Genomic DNA, 20,321 nt, shown 5'->3' on the forward strand with positions numbered 1-20,321 from the left:
TATTTAATTATTTAATTATTTAATTATTTAATTATTTAATTATTTAATTATTTAATTATTTAATTATTTAATTATTTAATTATTTAATTATTTAAYTATTTAAYTATTTAAYTATTTAATTATTTAATTAATATAAATTATAACTATAAAATATTTCTTTAATATTAATTAGTATTTAGTATTTCTTTAGTATTTTTACTTAATATAAATACTATTAGTATTTATACTAATTAGTATTTATTTTTAGTATTTACTAAACTAAGAAAAAATTAGTATTAGTATATTAATACTAAAAAAAATTAGTATTAGTATATTAATACTAAAAAAATATTTTCTTAGTATTAATATACTAATATTAATTTTTTTTAGTATTAGTATACTAATACTAATTTTTTCTTAGTATTAGTATACTATTAGTATTTTTTTTTTAGTATTAGTATACTAAACTAAACTAATTTCTAACCCTGCCCTCATCAAACTTAATATACGATCGTGTAATTAAGTAGCTTAAAGCCGAGACTGACAAACACATGCTGGTCAAGATATCGATGGGTCACTTAAATACTCACGTCCCCTCGTCAGTAGCTTCTCGTAACCTCATAATTCGAGTCTAAGTTCATCAAGCTCACTGTGTATCTACTATTTTGATTCATTAAAATCAGTATAGCATCAAATCCATCATGCGCTATACATTTACAGCAAGTCTCATAGCCTTCATCAGTACTGGAGCCTTTTACTATTCCTCATCTCGACCAAAGGCCCTTGAACTCGTCCAAATTTCAAACACTTGGATAGAAAACGTCGCCATCCGTTCCAACGGGGATCTTCTCATGACCACAATTGGAGAAGGAAAGGTATATACCTTTTCTCCGACTGCGAGACCTTCTGCGTCCAACCCTATTTTCAAAATCGAGGGAGTGAACGCACTATCTGGTATCGCCGAGGTTGGCCAAGATGTCTTTGCTGTGACCGGAGGCATCTTTGAGGGGATGTATCAGAATAACACCATGAACCTTTCTCTTCTCAAGTTTGATGGCGATAGTTTCTCCATATCCACTGTCTTTCAAAAGTCCAAGTATGGGCCGGTCAATGGTATCTCGGCCCTTCCACGGCATAAGCACATTATTCTTGCTGCTGACGCCGAACGGGGCGAGATTCTGAGAATCGATACGACTACTGGACATGTTGAAGTAGCTATGAAGGATAAAGCACTCGCACCTGTTCCTGGCGGGCCCTTTCCCGTTGGTGTTAACGGAATCAAGATCTTCAACGACTACCTTTACTTTACAAACACGGCTCATCAGTCTTTTAACCGAGTGAAGATTGATGATATGGGAAACAAACTTGGCGATTTCGAGGTTCTTGCCAAGCTTGAAAAGGGTTCCCCTTATGCCCCAGATGACTTTGCCATGGATCGACATGGAAACGCGTATGTTGTTTATTGGCAGGATAGGGTTGTCAAGATCACTCAGGGAGGGAAACAAACTATTCTTAAGGATGGACTTCTTGCCGGTCCTAGCAGTGCTACATTTAGCAATGACGGAAAGACCTTGTATGTTGTTACATCTGGGCAGAACAACCTGGCTGTCTCTGGTGGACAGGTAGTAGAGGTCAAGCTGTCAAGATTTGAGTAACAGCTAGCACCATCAAACTATGAGATTCGTCGAGATATTCCTAGTCTGTATTAAACTGGATTATGATACCTAACTACCTAAAGTTTGCTCACGAAGAGACTCTGCACATTACAGAAACCCTTGAGTCCGTTGATACCCCACTCAGCACCGATTCCAGACTGCTTGTGACCACCGAAGGGAGCCATGGGAGTGATATCAAAATGGTTGTTGACCCAGACAGTTCCTGCCTCAAGTTGCTTAGCCACTCGCTCTGCTGTTTCAATGTTCGCAGACCAGACGGAGGCTCCAAGACCAAGCTTGGTATCGTTGGCGCGCTCGATAACTTCATCTTCGTCCTTCCATGAAAGGATGGGGAGGATAGGGCCTATTATGTCAGTGGCTATTCCAAGACTGAGTGTCGCCCGGAACTTACCAAAAGGCTCCTCAACCACAATTCTTGAGTTCTCGGGAGGGTTATCGATCACAGTGGGCTGGATGTAATACCCATCCTTAGGCGCAGGATCAAACTTGCCACCCGTAGCGACCTTCCAGCCTTGCTTCTCGATGTCTTCGAAGAATGTCTTTACTCTGTTGTACTGCATTTCGTTCTGGACAGGACCGTGGCTGGTTCCTTCGGACGAACCGTCGCCGAGCTTGTAGTTCTTGACGTGCTTCACTACGGCGTCGCGGAACTTCTCGTAGATGGATTCGTGGACATAGATTCGCTTGACGTTGAGGCAAATTTGGCCTGAGTTCATGAATGCAAGCGTAGAGACCTATTGCTAGTTAGCAAAGCTGATTATTGTTTGGGCCTGCCACAAGACCTACCTTTTCAGCTACGCTTTCGATATCCACATCAGGGAACACAACAGCAGCATCGTTGCCACCACTGCTAAGTATTAGCTACCATAAGCACATCTAGAGATATACGTACAGCTCAAGAGTAACACGCTTAAGTGTCTTGGCCGCACTCTGCATCACCAACTTTCCAGTATTAGTCGAACCCGTAAAGCTGATCTTATCAATACCCTCATGGCTGGTAATCCAAGGGCCAAGGTTATCATCACCACTGAGTGATTGGACAACACCCGGGGGGAAGAACTGCTGCGCCAGCTCAACCAGCTTCAGGCCACAATAGGGTGTAAAGGGCGATGGCTTTACGATGATCACATTTCCTGTGACAAGAGCGGGTGCAATCTTTGCGGCTGCCAGCATGAGGGGGAAGTTCCATGGAACGATAGCAGCTGCTACACCGAGAGGAGTGTATCTGGTGATGATCTTGCGGCTCTCGCTATCCTCGACGACTTCTTCGGGGAGATCAATGCTAGCTTGACCTCTGACCCAGGCAATTGCAGCCTCAGCCTCGCCAGAAGCTTGAGCAATCTAAATCGTCAGTATTCTGCTTCTTCCTAGCTCAGCACCAAAGTCTTACAGGTTTGCCTTGCTCAGAGACAAGTAGGTCGGCGAACTCCTTCTTCTGAGCCTCAATGGCATCAGCCCAAGCAAACAGCTTCTGCTTTCGTTCCTCCCAAGGAACCTTTGACCAAGACTTGTAGGCCTTCCTAGCAGCGTCAACGGCTCGGTTCAAATCATCCTGGGTGGCGACAGGGACTGGGGGCTTCTTCTCAAGAGTTGCTGGGTTTATGCCTTGGTGGCTCTTTTGGGTAGGGGCACTTTTTCCATCGATGATCTGGACATAGTTATCCTTAAGGCTAATAGGTTGAGACTTGGTTCCGTTGGTGGCCATGATGAATAATGAAGAGCAATACGAGACTTGACATGAGAAGGAGGGAAAATAGGGTTTGTTTCAATCTTTTTATAATTTCTAATTCTGATTTCAGCTGAACAACCCCCGCACTTTGATCAACGTCAAGGAGGACGCCAGACGAATCATGTTGCATATGTACTACCAGTCTATCGTACAAGACGAGACATGCACCGGATACCTAGATCCCGAAGGCACTCGGCTTCGTCCCCCCCACTTCATGATTGTTAGTGCCAAATGTACCAACTGTACCAATTGTGCGACTACAGCCTGGACGAAGCCGGGGCCTCGGACCGAGGGGCACGGCTACTGATCCCGTGTCAGATAACAAAGTTCATGATACAACGAAATGACTTAACCCCGAAGTAATCGCGTATATATTCCATTGTGAGTGATGTTCGCTGAAAGAGGGGGAGGTTCGAGCCTCTGTGGACTAGCCCTGTACGGAAGTGATTATCGCGTATATGTCTTAGAATCTGCCCAAGTCACAAGCTGGACATGCTTAGACTTTTTGCCGTATACGGAATAAATTGGAGAGCAGCGGATGTGGACCTCGTAACTTATGCCTAGTATTCTCATTACCTCCCTCACTTCCTCCCAAGCAAGCCAACAATATCATCCTTCTCACAAGCACTCGCGATATCCAACGCACTTCTTCCCTTCTCATCCTCCTTCAGTGGATCCAAACCTTTATCTATCATCAAAACAAACAATTTCTTGTCATGTCCCTCAACCGTGCTATAGGTATTCACTCTCCCTGCAATCATGTGTAGCGCTCCCTCTCCTGATTTGTTCAGCGCAAGAATATCGACACCGCTATCTCCCGGGAACAGAATCGCGTAGTGATCAGTATGGCATGATTCTGGGTGACAGTTATACCCGTTATTTGTTGGCGAAGAGAGATATGTGTGCAGAGGCGTATTTCCAGCCTTGTCGGGAACGTTGATGGAACCTCCTTGAACAATGAATTTTTCCCACAGAGCATGACACTGCTGGAAGTAATCGTCACCAAGCTCGATGTTTAGTCGACCTGGGGATCCAGGTTCTCGGGTATTGAGGAGGCATTGCGAGGCTATGTAGTGGAGAGCAGTTCGGCCCTGTGGATCAGGTTGAAGCAGGTCAGCCCCCTTCATAAGGAGTGCTTCACAAACTCGAGGGCGCAATAGTCGAAAAGCATAGTGGAGCGGCGAATATCCTTCCTGATCTACCTGAAAGAGGATTGGGGCGACCTCTGTTCGATTTATGAACTCAATAAGTGTATCATCCGGCAAACCAGAGTTACTCAGCAGATGGTGGAGAGCTGTCTTGCCAAGGTTGTCAACCAGAGTTGCATCGGCTCCAAGATCCAGCATCCGCACAGGAGGCCCTGTCGGGAGCTTTTCCCAATGTCTGTGAGAGAACCCAGGTAAAGTTTCCCGCCAGTTACAAGCAGCCATAAGAACAGTCTGGCCCTGTTGGTCGCGATGGTTGAAGTCAATTTGTGACGCGCATGGCGGCTTCAGAAGCTCGTCAATAACTTCATAATCCGGGTACACAAAGAGGAAATGAATTAGCGTCTCATCGTCGTTCAGAGGCAGATAGAGATTTGCTCTATGCCCAATGAGATTTCGTAGCAAAGGCATTGTGTTGGCAACTTGTGTATTGAGCTTTTGGGCAAAGGCAGCGCAAAGAACAGGATAAACACGGCGTGACTTGGTCAGGTTGTAATGCACATTTCGGCTGTGCTTTATTTCGCTGACTATGTCGGGACTCAACCCGTGTTTGAGGAGTGCTTCCAATACTTCCTGGTTCTGGTCGAAAATTGCTTCGAATAAAGGGCTTTCCTTTCCTATAGTTGCGTCTGCACCTCTTCCTAGCAGTTCCTTTGTGATATCTGGTGCATTAGATGCCTTATGTAGGGGAGTCAATTTGGCGTTGTCAAGCGCGTTGATGTCAGCTCCATTGTCAAGGAGTATCTTGACAGCTTCTAGCCTCGCTAGACCTTTCACATCGCGGTTCTCATGGATCAACCCCCCAGCTGCAATATGGAGTGGTGTCTGTCCATCTCTGTTCAGAGCATTAACGTTGGCTCCATTTTTTGTCAGATACCTCAAGCCTTCCAACTGCCAGTGTTGATTCGCCTCGGCAAGGACATGCAGTGCCGTTCCACCTGAGGTTACGCCGCTGCGATTGTCGTATCCGTCGCCAATAGACATCGCAAAATTGGCGTTGACATCAACCTTCAATTTCTCGACAAGTAACCTCAATGTGAGTACGTTTGACTCTTCTTGGGAGCAAGCCAGGCCTAGCGCAGTCATAAGGGACTCCGGATGCCAGCTTTCCTCAAGGATCTCTTTCTCGAGCCTTGCTTTTACATTCTCGTAGTTGCTGTAATACTTGATGAGTCCTGGTGCATGCTCGATAGCAGAAAGATGATTGATAGTCTGGCAGCTACTCGGCCTCATAATTTGCTCGAGTAGCTTGTAGGTTCCCGTTGCTAATGGTGCAGTTTCAACGCACTGGTCCATTAATTTCGCAGAATCATGGGCGGAGAGGAGGCTGAGGAAGGTTTGGGGCTTGTCCATAAGACTCTTGAACCCATCTTCATCTTGATGTAAGGTTTCCCAGCAAGATTTCGGACGCATCAGAAGCATTTGTAATTTGAGGCCTCTCCGCATTTCTTCCACCTTTTCACTGTCGTTCTCCTTCTCTAGTTGGACTGTAGCCATTTTGAACAGTTCTTCGTCCTCTGAAAAGACTTCCGCAAAATCAGGGCATCCTACAAAGAGAGCCAAATCCAGGGCTGTTCGTTTACGATCATCTAACCAACCAAGGTCAACACCATGCTCAACGAGCATTTTAATGATGGTGGCAACTCCTGGCGATGAATGTCTCTGAATATCAACATTGGGAGTAGAGTATTTAGCCCGATACCAAGGCTCTCTTAGATAATCGTTACCAACACAAGGCCGAAGTGGGTCAGCGCATGATCTTCGAAGCCATGGAGACTCTCGTGCTTGTAGGTTCCATAGGCTCTGCTCAATTCTGATATCCGCACAAGCATGCAAGACAGAAGAGCCATCGTTCGCCTTGATGTAGGTCGAAGCGCCGAAGCGTAAAAGCCAGGCAACAATCTCGGGGTCGCCAGAACTGCAGGCATAATGAAGTGGTGTTCTGCCAAATTGGTCTTCCTGGTTCATATTTATATTCGGAACTGTTTCCAGAATCTGGGCAACGATGCTGGTTTTACGAGCTCGGCATGCCAGATGAAGGACGTTTTGTGAGTCAGAAGTTAAATAATTGAAATCGAGACCAAGTTTCTTGAGCTCGGCCATTTCAACTTCTGATCTCATGACTGCCAGATGAATCGGTGACAGCCCATCGTTATCACGGATCTGCAGGTCGACCTCACCGTTCCGGTTTAAAACATCCAAGAAGTGAATGCGCTTGTTATCAAGCAAAGTACTCCCAGTGCGTCTACGGGTTTGGAAGACGTGTAAAGGAGTGGCCCCCTGGTTGTTGATAGCGTTAACCGGAATCCCAAGACTGAGGAGCCAACCAAGAAGACCGGCAGATTCTCTTGTACCGTTATACCCCCTTGCGACAAGATGTAAAAGGGTGTCTCCGTCGTCATTGGTGGCAAGAGGGTCAAGGCCTTCGTCTATGAACATTTCCATTTCCTCTGTACGCCTCGTTCCGTAGAGGCAAAGATGATGCAATGCATTGTTCCCTTTGGAGTCTGTGGTATTTGTCCGTGCACCATGATCTTTCAGGATGCGCAATCGATCCTTACCTCCTCGTACACAATTGAAATAGAGAGTCTTGCCGTCTGAATCCACCATCTCGATATCAATCCCTTCGGCAAGTAGAAGTTCAAGATAGTGAGTGAACCTGTCTGCATCGTCTATCCCTGAAAGGTTAAACCAGCAATTTTTCCTCACGGAGATATCGTTTGCCCTGTCGAACAAGGCTTGGAATAAATCCGGCCCTCCGGACATGGCAATCCCGACCGGTGTTCTTCCGTATTTATCCTTGCAACAAGGATCAGCACCTTGGCTAAGGAGATATTTCACAATATCCATCCTTCTGGAGTCGGTATCTGGCTTGTAAGAGCCCGTCTCGGACACAGCTCTGTGCAGAGCTGTGTCTCCATTCTTGTTTCTGTGCGTCGGGTCACACCCATATTCCACCAGAAGCTGGATAGCTTCTACGTCTCTGCTGTGTTCAAGAACTTGGTGCAGCATCGTATCAGTATTCCAGTGCTGGTTAAGGACCTTGACATTGGCGCCAGCTCTCACTAAAGCCTTTAGGGCCGGTAAATGATTTCGCCTCTCGTTGGAATATCGTGGATCTTGCACTGAAATGATCAAGGGAGTTCTTCCACAGCCATCCAACCGTTCAAGGTCAGCGCCAGCTTTCAGTAACATTCTCAGGATCTGTTGGCTATCGGAATCATTCTTATCTTCCCAGGCCTCCACGAGGTGATGTAACGGTGTTGCGTCTTCCCGCTTCTGAGGACGTGGGCCATTCATCCGTCGTCTCGGTTTCCATTGGGATACCTTGTTCACATCTGCGCCTGCACGAATGAGCTCTTCGACACACTTGACATCGGGTATGGCACAAGCAAAATACAACGCTGTCGCCCCTTCGTAGGTTGCATCAGGCGAGACAGGCGAGTTGTTCAAGATTGCTTGAACTGCGTCTGCTCGACCGAACTGGCAGCACTGGCACAGAAGTTGCTCCAGCATCTGTGGCTCGCAGAATGGTATCATGACAGTGACTACCTCCAAGTGCCCTCCTCTACTGGCATAGTATATAGAGCATTCACCTTTTGTAATTCTTTCGCCACCTAGAAGACGCCCTGTTCGGTTTTCCCTTGTTTTTATCGTGTTTGGTTTAACACCTGCTTCAAGTAAGGCGACCACGACCTTGGCGTAATTCTTCAAGGTTGCGAGATGGATGGGCTTCAACCCCCTTCCGTCTTCAGCATCGGGATTGGCCCCGTATTGAATGAGGAGCGCGGCGACTCTATCGTGGCCATTTTTCGCTGCCCAATGTAATGGAACCCGCTCTTGAGCATCAACTGCCGAGACTGATGCGCCTTGCTTGAGAAGCTGTGAAGCGAACTGAGTTAGTCCTGCAAAGGCTGCGATGTGAAGACCCGTAGGTATCCCTTTCAGTGACCCTTTGTCGCTTGATGTTGATCCCCATTGCAGGACAAGCCATCGCAGAAACGAAAGGCTCTTAGAATCGAGAAAGTCGTTGATGGTCTTGAAGAATTCATCATCATCCATGTCGTAGTTTGAGGCATGGTATGGCCAATTCTCGACCGCATAGCTGAGGAATGGATGTCGTAGACGAGCTGATCTGTACTCGAAAGCATCATGTTCATCGCGAAGACCAAGGTGCTCATATCTGTAATGCCACGCATCATGATCGATTTTGTGTCTGGGTGTTTCGAATGTCACCGACGGATCGACAGCTGAGTTGTTGGATTGCTCGCTCTCTAGTAGTAGTGATCCGGACTGCAGATAGAAAAGGCAGTTCATGGCCATATGCTTGTGTGCCTGAAGAGAGTCGATGATTGGGAATTCAGATGCACCAACAGTGGAGGCGCTGCGAGTATCTCCACGTAGGAATTCCGTGAATGAGTGATGGATTACCTGCAAAGTCTCGTCCTCGAGGATCTCAATCAGTGGCCCACAGCTAGTTGCGATCAAACTTTTGAAGGCACTGGGCTGGGTGATGTCAGTGCGAACGCACTTCAAGAGGCTCGCCAGTTCATTCAGTCGGAGAGGGCGCGATGCATGAATGACTGCCTCAAGTATCAAGACTTGAACATCTGCAGTAATACCAGGCTCTCCTCGTTGCTTTTCCAGCATGCTCGTGTACGTCTGCTCCAGGCCTACCGGAAGTGATGCCTCGAGATCTTCAATGTTGAGAGCTGCATCGGATTGAAGGGAATCTTCAACTTGGTCCATGGTCAGCTTGGCGTAGAGGAATAGGCCTTGTGATTTCTCGGCGACCATGTTGATGAGATCCTTTTTCGCCTCACGATGATGCTCCAATACTGGGGTATTGTCAAAGCGATGATTGAGATATGAATGGATGTCGACATCCACGAGGCGCTGTTGCAGGCTAATGTGAACGATGGATGAATCTCGTAGCGTACTCTGCAGGGTGCGAGAGGGTCTGCTGGTCATGAGCAACTTCAATGTTCTGGGCCGATGAGTAGCGAGACCGTTGAGCCTCTCCAAGATTGGCGTGCTATCAGTCGACATCTCATCGAGCGCATCGCCAACACAGTAAAGCAGGGGCACACACGAGACGCCGTCAAGGAAGAGTTGAATGAGCTCATTGTCCGAGGTGTCATCTAAGCTGTCCTGGAGTCGCGATTGAAGAGCAAACTGCAACTTGGGGGAATATGGCAGCAATTGAGCAAGCCAATCTTGAATCAGGGCACGTGGAGAGAAATTCGCAGCGACGATGTTCCGGAAGAAGAAGAATAGAACGGGACAGTTCTCAGTTGTTCGCAGATGCTGAATCAAACTGGCTGCCATCACAGACTTGCCGGCGCCAGGGACGCCTTTGATCCAGAGACTACCATGGTCGGGAGAATCATGCCACTTGCGATACTCTTCTGTTTCGCATATCCAGAGTCCAGTGCCTGGAGCCTGGGATAACAGATGGCGACGATACTCTGAGCTTTCGGCGAGGTAATCAGTGGGCTGGAGCCATTCTCTCAGCTCAGCAACTGTCTCTGGGCTCAGCGCAGTGTCTTGATGATCAACGACATCGTATTCTTCAGCGGTATTCGCTGATTTGGGCATTTTGACACCAAGATCAAAACACCATGTCAATGGCACGATTACTATACGTAAATGTATTGGATGAGGGAGGTGATCCTGAATTTATAGCACGACGACGCATGTCAGACGGAGTAGGCAGCAATCGTGCTCTGCTAACCAATGACGCTAATGATTGGCCCAGACAGTATTGGATGTTTCAACCATCCCACTCCGGGCCACTACAGTGCTGTTACTTTGGACTGCAACATGGGACGGTTCAGCATTATTCTTTTACAATGTTGGTGTGGTTTAAGAGGCTTCGTATCGGTGGTCGGAATAAACAGATCGTGAAGTCGAGGAGTCGCGCGACTCGCATTGGAATGTGACTACGGTCATGGCGTAATAGAGGAGTTCCGAGGGCGCTCAACGTAAGACTGATTGCGAAGAGGTCACCAAGCCTGGTCTGTCTGGTCTGCTTGGAGCCATGCACATGCACACGCATGGATGGATAGCTTCCACCCAGTGAGTGATGACTATTGTAGGAAAGCGAAATCGCGGTCTCGAGGAATAATCAAGCAAGCATGGCACGGCCATGAAAGGAAGCGATTGATGTTGTAAATCGTATTGGGCTATTCTACGGAGTCTATCAAACCAAGACTTCGATGTGGATTCTCGGCGTCCGTCGCGTCGCATCGCGTCGTATCGTATCGTATCATATTGTCATAATCGGAAGGATACCGTCGCAGGTCGAGTCAATTGTGGAGGGTGGCTCGATTCGGTACCATAGAGACGCGATGGAATAGATTTGGTCTGATGTGTCAGTTCAATTGCGATTAATGAGGAAGCGACGAACATCCAACCATCTGGACCTCGTTGCAGAATAATTGTTGTAGTCTAGGCTGGCGCTTTGCTTGGTGAAACTGAGAGCCTGAAGTTCCCTGACCGTGGGCAGGGACACCAGGGCCTTGTCCAATGGCAAGTCCAGCGATCGAGAAGTCGCCTCTACTTTGTGCTGTTGTAGATGGCGACGTTTTGTCGTATGGAGATGGGGCTGAAAAAGTATCGAGTACTTGCGTTCTGTTGAGGGCCTACCCTAAAGTTGGGGCCGAAGACTGAAATTCGTCGTATAAGCTGGTCTGTTGAACGTTTACGGATGAGACTTGAGAAACGAAAACAATTAAGGAGTACTCGCTTGTCTCTATCTACACGCCGCTGAGATAATTACGAAGAAGAAGTGGCCAAAATGTATCGCACCTTTTGACTCTTTTGATTGTCAACCTTGGTGCGAATGCCAAGCGTAACAACGTCGGCAATCAAAATCTCACGAAAACATGGTGTCTCGCCCAGAGAAAAGCAGGTCCAACAAAACACAGAATAAGCTAATTTATTTACCACAGTAACTTGTAACATGAACGATTGATTTGACAAACCCGACTAATTTTATTGCTTTATTGATTGTCCTCCTAGATAATTAGCTGGGACCCAGGGTAGGTCAGTGGCCAGTCAGCCACTGTACCCAAGGCTACAACGGAGACAATGTTCCGTCTTCTGGACTTCCTACCAAAGTCTCACAGCTTTATCTAACAGGAAGATGCTATAAGCTATGGGCACAGTCTGTAAGAATGGCCGAGAAAAATCAATATGTAGGAGACTTGCCACAACCAGATTGTCAGAATGATTCATTCAGCTCTTATTTTCGGTGAGCGTTGTGCAAGGTCGCGGTCAGTTAAGAGGTACATCGATTCTCTGCCAAATACCATCTGTAAAAATGTCATTTCCTAACTTCGTGTACTCAACCTGATGTAATTGGCCCACAGGTTTGAGCCTACACTAAGCCATAATAGGCTACGGCAGTGATGAATCATCTCCTGTCAATGGATGCTACGGGTCTTCGGGCCCGCGAAGACTGGGGGATAAGAAAGAAATAGCAGACAATGCCTTGTTATAAAGTCAGAGAGTCCCTTCAAAAATGGAATACGATAAAACGTGCAACGCCTTGGCCATTAGGTCCTCTAAAATATACTCAGCCTATCTCAAACCCATAGCCCTTGACAATTACACCACCAACTAGGATCACTTTCTACCAGCCACAATGGGTTACATGAAAACTACCTACGATTACTTCGACGTCGACGCGCCTTTCACGCCCCATCCTAAATATGGCCATCTTTCCGAAAAGACTCCCGAGTATGAACAAGCAGAGCCTTCCATCCGAAAGACTTATGAAGTTCTTTTTTCCCTTCCCGACTTTCCAAGTGTCCGCGCAGTCGCTGGTGATGCAGACGCAGTGATGCCGCCTGAGGGACCTGATCGTTACAAAGATGTTGTCACAGAGCTGATCGACATCCCTTCTCGTGATGGCACCATGATTGAACTGAAGGTTTACAAGTCTCCTAGTGTTAAGGAAAACGCTGTTCTGATGTATCGAATGCACGGTGGTGGTATGTATATGGACCCAGCCGATCGATGAGCTTAGCTGACGCTTTTAAGGCTGGTGTCTTGGTCGCCACGAAGTCGATGGCGTGGATAACGTGTATGCTGCTACTAACACCAGCATTATTGTCGTTAGTGTCGACTATAGGACGTGAGTACCCCATCTCCAAAAGATACATAGGAGTTTTGCTCATAGATCCAGAGCCCCAGAGCATCCCTTCCCGACACCAATCGATGATTGTTACGATGGGCTCATCTGGGTGAGTTGGCAGCGTAAAATCTGTTGAAGCTAGTGAGCTGACCCTTTCCAGTGCAAGAATAACGCAGACAGGCTAGGAGTTGACCCAGAGAAAATCATAATTAGTGGAGGCTCCGCCGGCGGCCAACTCGTGAGGCCCCCTTTTCATTTTCCCTATGGTAAAGAATCTGACAACTGTGTAGGCAGCTTCACTCGCTCTAGAGTGCGTCAGAGACGATGTGACCGGAATTATCGCACAAGTGTTGCATTTTCCATCAACGTGCCATCCCAAATTCTTCCCCACGGATAAGTATGAATACGGGAGCTATGTCCAGAACTACGACGACGCTGTCCTGAGCACAATGAACATGGAAACGGTCTTAGATGTTCATGTCCCTGATGCGAAGCCAGACTACAGACACTCTCCTCTCCTTTCGGAATCATTCAAGGGGCTCCCTCCAACACGTAAGCGCTTCCATAGATTTACATGCTTAAACTAACAGGGTCTAGTGATTCAATGCGGTGGAACGGATGTCCTTCGAGATGATTCATTCGCCTACGCTGATGCTCTCAAGAAAGACGGCATTGACGTGGAAATTCACTGTTATGCTGGGCTTCCACATTGGCTCCCCGTCATACTTCCCCAAACATCGCAATGCGTTCAGTTCTATACGAGATACAACGACTTCTTGGCCAGACATGCAGGGAAGTAAGAGTACTTTAGGCGGGAGGTAATTAGCACAACTGAGGTCTGGGAAGGTCTCAAAGTTCATGGCCTTATGAAGCTAAAGCGATATGGATAAAATGGACATGCACATGTTAATGGAATAAGAAAATATGTATTCTCCAGCAGTACCAATACTTGAGACATAGGCCACTCAGACAAAAACTGGCCCTTCCACCCAATTATCAAGAAAGCTCATATCCAACCCCTCTAATGTCCATGAATCTGCCACTGGGATATCTTGTAAAGAAGTCGGCCCATCTGTTTCTGTTTCAACACCTTCTTCATCAAAAGATGAAGAAGGTATAGGATTAGCCAAATGGCCATCTCCTAAGGTGTTCCCCAACCCTGGCCGGTCCAATGCTATATTGCCCCAAGGAACTTCCATTGTGATAGGTGGCTTTTCCGTTCCATAGGGATCACGCCTCAGAATCTTGATCACGGGAAGATTGGGTAGATGAATGTCGAGAGCTGTTCCATCGTCACTGGCTTTGACGTGATGACCCAAATTCCCATCCCTGACCGACTCTTCAGCAAAAGAAACACTATAACGTACCCCAGCTGTCACATTATCCTCAATTGCCAGAAGATAGTGTAGTAGGGTCATTAATCTCTTGGAAATATCATCACTCGTTCTACGCACTCCGTCTTGTGCTATTTTTAGTACTTGCTCAATAAGCCCACGATCACTCAACCGCTGTTGTGTGAGAAAGTGAAAGCCCTGCTCCTCAATCCGCTTGTGGCGCTCATCGCAAAGAATGTGAGCAATGGTCAAGGCTGTACAAGACATGAAGGCGATTAAATCCGTTCCCCGGCAGTGATATCGTGACTGAGGAATTGAGCGAATGGAGACGAAACGAGTTAGGATCTCTCGACTTGCTGTTACAGCCGTCAACTTGTTGTACTTCCACTCTTCTCTCCCATCGACCTTAAATAAATAGGGCATATGGAGCTGTAATAGAAGGTGATACTGCATGAAATGATCGTTGAAACGAAGAGTCTCGCGGATTTTGTCGGCGAGTTCGTAGTGGGAGGACAAATTGGGCATGATCCACCACTGAGCCGGCATAGATGTACATGCATCTCGTAACAACTTGTCAATCTCTCTTGTGAGTGATTGATCAAAAACACCAGATGATCTTCTACTCAACAGACGGGCGCAGGCAATTGAGCAGAGATGTTGCATCTTCCGATTTGCAGAGTAAGAGTCAACCGGACCGAGGTTACTAACTGGTTCGTCAGGTGCGCTCTGTGGCAGACCTAGCATCAAACAAAGATATCGATCGAGGTTGATCACACGGAACCACAGATCGTCTGGTTCAACGGTGGCTCCTCTTACCGAAGATGGAACGATGCCCTCGTTGAGGCCCAAAACCTGGGCTATCATAACAGCACGGCGCGCCGCAAGCCACGATCGGCGAAGATTGCCTGCGTAATTCTCATAAAGAGCCTCGAGCATGATGCATTCTATGCCTTCAAGTGATGAAACTAGATCATCGTTGCACGTGACATGATCATGCGCGACTTTGACAATCCGTGCCATGATGTTCTCGTAGCTTGTGCTGAGCTTTTCAAGGTGCTTTTCTGACGAGATGAGAGTGCCTTGTAGAAAGGTGGCGAGTACGAGCATTTTCCTGGCGACGAGGATAGGATGAGCTCCTCGTGGTGGTAAGCGAAGCAAACTGGACGGAGATGGGAGCCTTGAGCCGCGTTCCTTTGGTGGTGCGCATGTCATTGCTCTGATGATCTGCGAGGACTCTACCGGGACGCTCATGATTATTTGCATGTCTTCTGCGCTCGGCCAAGCAGATATCAGGGCTTGGTACACGGCATCGTAGGGTCCTGGATCATCGGGAATACGAGACGGTGGTGATCTCTCGGATTGTGGTGTAAGCTCTATGGGATGTATCTATCATTTGTGAGTATCATACTTGATATCATGCCTTCATACTTGACTTACCGAAAGGGAAGCATCGTCTGTTGAAGCGGCATTGGTGTTAACGGCTGCGGGCGACTTTGAATGTCTATGTCCATCTTCGCTTTGTCTTCTCGATACCGACCTCGAGGGTGAAACCAAGCCATTTCGAGATCGCTTGTCAGATTGTGCATTCTTGAGAAGATGCTGTACCAAGGCTTCAACTTCCCCAAGCCGATCTACGATGTGCTTATTGCTTCCAACTTCGGGCGGCCTCTCAGATTCCTGGCTCACACAGTCTGTACCACGCCTCTTGCATGATTCACAAATACCGAGATCATCGGAGAAGATGCATTTCGCTTTCCGCCGCTTACACTCCCAGCAAGAGACGGTTCCCTTCCGTAGCTTCTTCCGACGTTTTGGGGCTGGCGCGGAATTTTCCGCCGGAGCGGAGTCAGGCAATGGGTATTGCTCGTCCAATGAGACGTGTTCTCCCATGATTGAATTGTAGGATAGAATGAGGAGGATGGTAAAGTATGACAGCGTACGGAGTGAGAGGCACAAGCTGACCGTCGAAGGATTCTGCTGGGTATTCGCCCGCCGATTTCCCGGAGCTTTTGAGGTGGATTTGTCATCTGTTGAAATGGTAAGGCGGAGATAAGCGCCGGGAATAAAGACCATGGCATTCACGATGTCGGCGGACGAACACAGTGACCCTACGAATTGGCGGAAGTTCAGGGTACAAGAGAGTATATAAGAGACAGAATAGATAAGCGTTGAGTGATGGTTCAAAGCGTGAGTATCATCCAGTGTCAATAAAGCATACAAGTTGGGTTCAATATGGTCAAGATCGCAATTGCTGGAGGGGCCGGCAGTAAGTCTTATTTATCCTCGATTTGCGATACAGGTTATTGACCGAGTTCTAGATGTTGGACAAGAGGTCATGGATGCCCTTGTAGCTAGAAACAAGCATGAGATAACCATTCTGTCTCGAAAGGTATGCGACGTTCCTGAGTAGTACTTCTAAGTTCTCAACTAACATCTCAGGATATGCCAGGAACAGAAATCGCCCCTGGGGTGAAGTGGTTCAAGACGAAATACGACAATGTTGAAGAACTTACCACTATCTTAGAGGGCGTACATACGGTTTTATCCTTCATGTCTGTCGCCCCTGGTGATACAGCTGCAGGGCCACAGGAGAAGTTGATTGATGCGGCAGTCCGAGCGGGCGTGAAGCGCTTTGCCCCAAGTGAATGGGCTTCGTAGGTCAATCAGATTCATTAACTGGTGTATAATTGACAGTGAATAGGTCTAATCTGGAATATTTTCCTTGGTACGACTTCAAGAGGTCTGCACGTGAGTACCTTGCAGAGCTGAACAAGGACAAAAAGGTACCGCACGCTATCTAGCAGCACACAAGATTCACTAACGCTTAGTTATAGGTCATCGAGTACACACTATTCCAGTTTGGACTCTTCACCAATTACATGACCTACCCATACAATTCATCCAAGCACGTCAACCTTTTTGAAACACCGGTCAACTTTTATGGCCGCCGAGCCCTTCTCATTGACGATGGTGAAGCGGTAATAACACTCACAACTGCTCAAGACGCAGCAAAAGTGACTGCTTTAGCTGTCGAATACGAAGGAGAGTGGCCGGTTGTCAGTGGTGTGAAGGGCACAGATATTACGATGAATGAACTTGTTGCACTTGGCGAGAAGATCCGAGGTAGGGGCAGCCCAAAACAGAGTATGCCCAGACGCGATACTAACCAATTAAATAGGTCAAAAGTTCAAAGTCGAGTATTTGACAAGCGAGGACCTCGAAGCCGGTATCGTCAAAGCTTCATGGCTTCCCCTTCCCGAACACCCATCGATTCCAGTTGAGATGCGAGAGAAGATTGCTGCGGATATGATCAAGTGCTTCCTTCTCGGAATCAAGCATGGTGCTTTGAAGGTCTCCGATGAGTGGAACAGGCTTTTGCCCGAGTATGAGTTTACCCAGCCTGAGAAATTTTTGACCAAGGCATGGGCTGCTATTGACGCAGGAGCTAAGAGTGTCTTCACAGAGAATTAGAGGGTCTAGAAACACCAGAGTAGAGATATGTGTATGCTGTTAGGATTTAAAAATGTATACACATGAGAAATCTGCAATTCCGGGGTGGTATTTCCACGTACTGACACGGGGTGAGGAGACTGAAAGGTCATGCAGCATCCTGCCCAACTACTCCATTCGAATCCAGTGAATTATGAGATTCAATACCACAATAACCTGTAGGTCAGCCATGGAAGTACCCGTGAGGCAAGCAAAATGTGTGAATCATCATGCAAGCGCCATCAGAATCCACCAGCACCGCCAGCAGCAATCGCTCCAGCTATGGCCCCATGATGAGTTACAATCGCTCCACCACCGGGGTTACGAAGCAAGAAAGACTTCACCCGTTTCTTGTTTCTGTCACGGGACGCTTTGCGGGCCGCGTTCATTTCATTGATTTTGTTCGTGCGTGCTTGGTCTCTTTGCCGAGAATACGCACTGCTGCTGGAAACCGGGTACTCGCTGTCGTAGTTCTTGTAGTAGCGTGGAGGTAGATCAATAGGATCTTGACGCCTGGTAGAGAATGGCATACACATCGTTGTAGGTTCGTGCGAAACGTAGGACTGTTTGTTTGTACTCAATGATAGAGGGCGTTGCTTTAATGATGCGATATCGGTCAGAGTGATTGATGAAGCTTCAGGTTATTCATAGTCTGCAAGGATCTTGGCGGCGAGCTACTCAGTGGAGTGGGTACTTATTGCCTTTATATAAGTCCTCTGATGTTTGGCAAGAGCATGCGATCAAAGTTGTCTACCTACCCTAGGTAATGACGTGACCACTGTGCGTGTCAATCCCCCGCTTGAAGTCGAGGCTGAGCTCTAGGCATCATAATTGCTGAAACTATCCAGGCTTCTGGGCCGATTCTTCGAGACAAGCGATTGGTAGTGGGTCAATTCAAAAGGCTATGCAGCCGTAAGTGGTGTTAAATCCTGCGGCAGCAAACACAATTATCGGTCATTGCGTTCCTGTTTAAGTTTGCCCCTGATGCTGTCAGCTTACATGCAGTTTTGAAGATCTTGGCCAGAATGTGAGGTCGTGGAGTAATGATCGACCGGCCCCCAACGGATAAGGCGCCTTATCTACAAGCCCAACAACCCTGCCTACTGTCATATCCACAAGAATTTGACGATGTAAACAAATGGCTATTCAGAAAGCCTGCTCTTGCTTCCAAAATCCACTTACGAAATTGAGTTCCTTCGGACTCAGATTAGTCTCAACCATCTTGATTAAGCGCAGGTGGCTAACAATAACTCAATTTACCCCTAGACTCAACCAGGTTCTTTCATCCAAGTTCTTACTTACGTGTTGAGCTATTCTCTGTGGCTACAAGGGTAATGGTGGACTTTGAGAGCTTGTTTCTCAATGCATTTGCGCGTTGTATTGTCAAAGCCTGCTCCGAGGTCAAAGGTCTCAACTGCGTTCAACGACAACGACGTATGAACAGATATTCTCATGAGTCATCAGCATCCTCCACCTCCCCCGTCGCATCCACCGCCTCCTCCGCCTCCTCCACCATCTCCTCCAACCCCGCCATCACAGCCATAGCTGTCGTATGTTGCCCCGGTATCCCCGCCTCCGCCTTCGCCCCCAATACTATTGCCGCCCTGGCCCCAGTCTGCAACGAAGTGATGACCAGCGCCAAGAAGTCGAATGTAAGCAGCTCCCTGGTTGACGTTGTTGGTGGTATTGTAGTTGTTTGCGTAGTAATCATCTTCCTCATCTCTTTTTCGTCTAAAGAACGGAAGACACATTGATACAAAGGACGATGAAAGGCTTCACCCAAATATTTATTTGTATGAAAGATATGTGAATTGAGTTGGCAGTGAGAGTCCTGCTGTATCGGTACGACAAGCCTGTTATCCTGAAGGACGACTTCGACACTTGTGTTTGAAGAAAATAATGAGAAATTTAATGATAGTCTTGAGCTCTGAACATTTGCACTTCAGGCCATTCTTAAATACCAACATCAGGGTCTTGCCAAGAGAGTTTGGCAAGCCTATGAGTCCACAACTTTCGGATAGAGGTTGCAGCAGTCAGCTTATTCCACTGAACAGCAAGGCTCGGCCAGCCAAGCTGTAATCTCAGCTACCTTCCAAGCATGTTTGCATCGTAATAATGTACCTTTTGAATATGCTTGGACAGTTCTGGCATTGCATAGCCAGCTGATGACATGGTTTACAGCTAAAAGACAGGGCATGCCCACGAAAGGTATATGATACAGTTTTGAACGCTTCTCAGATTGTGCTGCTGGTCTAATAAAATACAAATGTACAAATCCAATGTCTCCCGCCAAGCCATTATCTTACAAGACATCAATCATGAAACCCCAAAGCCCAATGTTACATCCGTTTATGAACAACCTCCTCCACCTCCACCATCTGCGCCGCCGCCTCCGCCGCCGCCATCACAGTGGCCTCCTCCATGGTGACCCCCTCCGCTGTAATCTGCCCAAGCTCCCGCTAAATCACCGGCAGCTGAGGCGTAGTGACGGCCGTGTTTGCGTGACTTCTTGCCGCCGTTGTAGTATGCGTAGTTGTTGTAGCCGCAGGGTTGGAAATTAGTTTAGTTTAGTATACTAATACTAAAAAAAAAATACTAATAGTATACTAATACTAAGAAAAAATTAGTATTAGTATACTAATACTAATTTTTTCTTAGTTTAGTAAATACTAAAAATAAATACTAATTAGTATAAATACTAATAGTATTTATATTAAGTAAAAATACTAAAGAAATACTAAATACTAATTAATATTAAAGAAATATTTT

The 20,321-nt window shown here is 47.0% G+C and overlaps 8 protein-coding genes across 8 annotated transcripts; 3 read left to right on the forward strand and 5 right to left on the reverse strand.

Moving 5' to 3' along the window:
- Positions 1 to 680: 680 nt before the first annotated feature.
- Positions 681 to 1,634, forward strand: FMAN_11493 (uncharacterized protein; the record flags this gene model as incomplete). Its single annotated transcript, XM_041834312.1, has 1 exon — positions 681 to 1,634. One exon carries the CDS (start codon positions 681 to 683, stop codon positions 1,632 to 1,634), a length of 954 nt encoding a protein of 317 aa, XP_041684588.1.
- Positions 1,635 to 1,711: 77 nt separating this feature from the next.
- FMAN_11494 (uncharacterized protein) lies at positions 1,712 to 3,360 on the reverse strand (the record flags this gene model as incomplete). Its single annotated transcript, XM_041834313.1, has 5 exons — positions 1,712 to 1,998; positions 2,047 to 2,389; positions 2,442 to 2,502; positions 2,548 to 2,996; positions 3,046 to 3,360. The coding sequence occupies 5 exons, from the start codon at positions 3,358 to 3,360 to the stop codon at positions 1,712 to 1,714; spliced, it is 1,455 nt and encodes a 484-aa protein (XP_041684589.1).
- Positions 3,361 to 3,965: 605 nt separating this feature from the next.
- Positions 3,966 to 10,187, reverse strand: FMAN_11495 (uncharacterized protein; the record flags this gene model as incomplete). Its single annotated transcript, XM_041834314.1, has 1 exon — positions 3,966 to 10,187. One exon carries the CDS (start codon positions 10,185 to 10,187, stop codon positions 3,966 to 3,968), a length of 6,222 nt encoding a protein of 2,073 aa, XP_041684590.1.
- A 2,050-nt stretch (positions 10,188 to 12,237) lies between these two features.
- FMAN_11496 (uncharacterized protein) lies at positions 12,238 to 13,529 on the forward strand (the record flags this gene model as incomplete). The annotated part of the gene is made up of 6 exons (XM_041834315.1): positions 12,238 to 12,586; positions 12,636 to 12,729; positions 12,781 to 12,838; positions 12,890 to 12,967; positions 13,020 to 13,281; positions 13,327 to 13,529. The coding sequence occupies 6 exons, from the start codon at positions 12,238 to 12,240 to the stop codon at positions 13,527 to 13,529; spliced, it is 1,044 nt and encodes a 347-aa protein (XP_041684591.1).
- Positions 13,530 to 13,694: 165 nt separating this feature from the next.
- FMAN_11497 (uncharacterized protein) lies at positions 13,695 to 15,953 on the reverse strand (the record flags this gene model as incomplete). The annotated part of the gene is made up of 2 exons (XM_041834316.1): positions 13,695 to 15,449; positions 15,501 to 15,953. 2 exons carry the CDS (start codon positions 15,951 to 15,953, stop codon positions 13,695 to 13,697), a joined length of 2,208 nt encoding a protein of 735 aa, XP_041684592.1.
- Positions 15,954 to 16,295: 342 nt separating this feature from the next.
- Positions 16,296 to 17,534, forward strand: FMAN_11498 (related to 2`-hydroxyisoflavone reductase; the record flags this gene model as incomplete). Its single annotated transcript, XM_041834317.1, has 6 exons — positions 16,296 to 16,329; positions 16,382 to 16,452; positions 16,503 to 16,717; positions 16,765 to 16,846; positions 16,898 to 17,186; positions 17,242 to 17,534. 6 exons carry the CDS (start codon positions 16,296 to 16,298, stop codon positions 17,532 to 17,534), a joined length of 984 nt encoding a protein of 327 aa, XP_041684593.1.
- Positions 17,535 to 17,794: 260 nt separating this feature from the next.
- Positions 17,795 to 18,088, reverse strand: FMAN_11499 (uncharacterized protein; the record flags this gene model as incomplete). The annotated part of the gene is made up of 1 exon (XM_041834318.1): positions 17,795 to 18,088. The coding sequence occupies one exon, from the start codon at positions 18,086 to 18,088 to the stop codon at positions 17,795 to 17,797; it is 294 nt and encodes a 97-aa protein (XP_041684594.1).
- Positions 18,089 to 19,012: 924 nt separating this feature from the next.
- FMAN_11500 (uncharacterized protein) lies at positions 19,013 to 19,303 on the reverse strand (the record flags this gene model as incomplete). The annotated part of the gene is made up of 1 exon (XM_041834320.1): positions 19,013 to 19,303. The coding sequence occupies one exon, from the start codon at positions 19,301 to 19,303 to the stop codon at positions 19,013 to 19,015; it is 291 nt and encodes a 96-aa protein (XP_041684595.1).
- Between the last annotated feature and the right edge of the window lie 1,018 nt (positions 19,304 to 20,321).

The sequence above is a fragment of the Fusarium mangiferae genome (assembly GCF_900044065.1).
Source record: "Fusarium mangiferae strain MRC7560 genome assembly, contig: FMAN_scaffold008, whole genome shotgun sequence".
Classification (NCBI taxonomy): domain Eukaryota; kingdom Fungi; phylum Ascomycota; class Sordariomycetes; order Hypocreales; family Nectriaceae; genus Fusarium; species Fusarium mangiferae.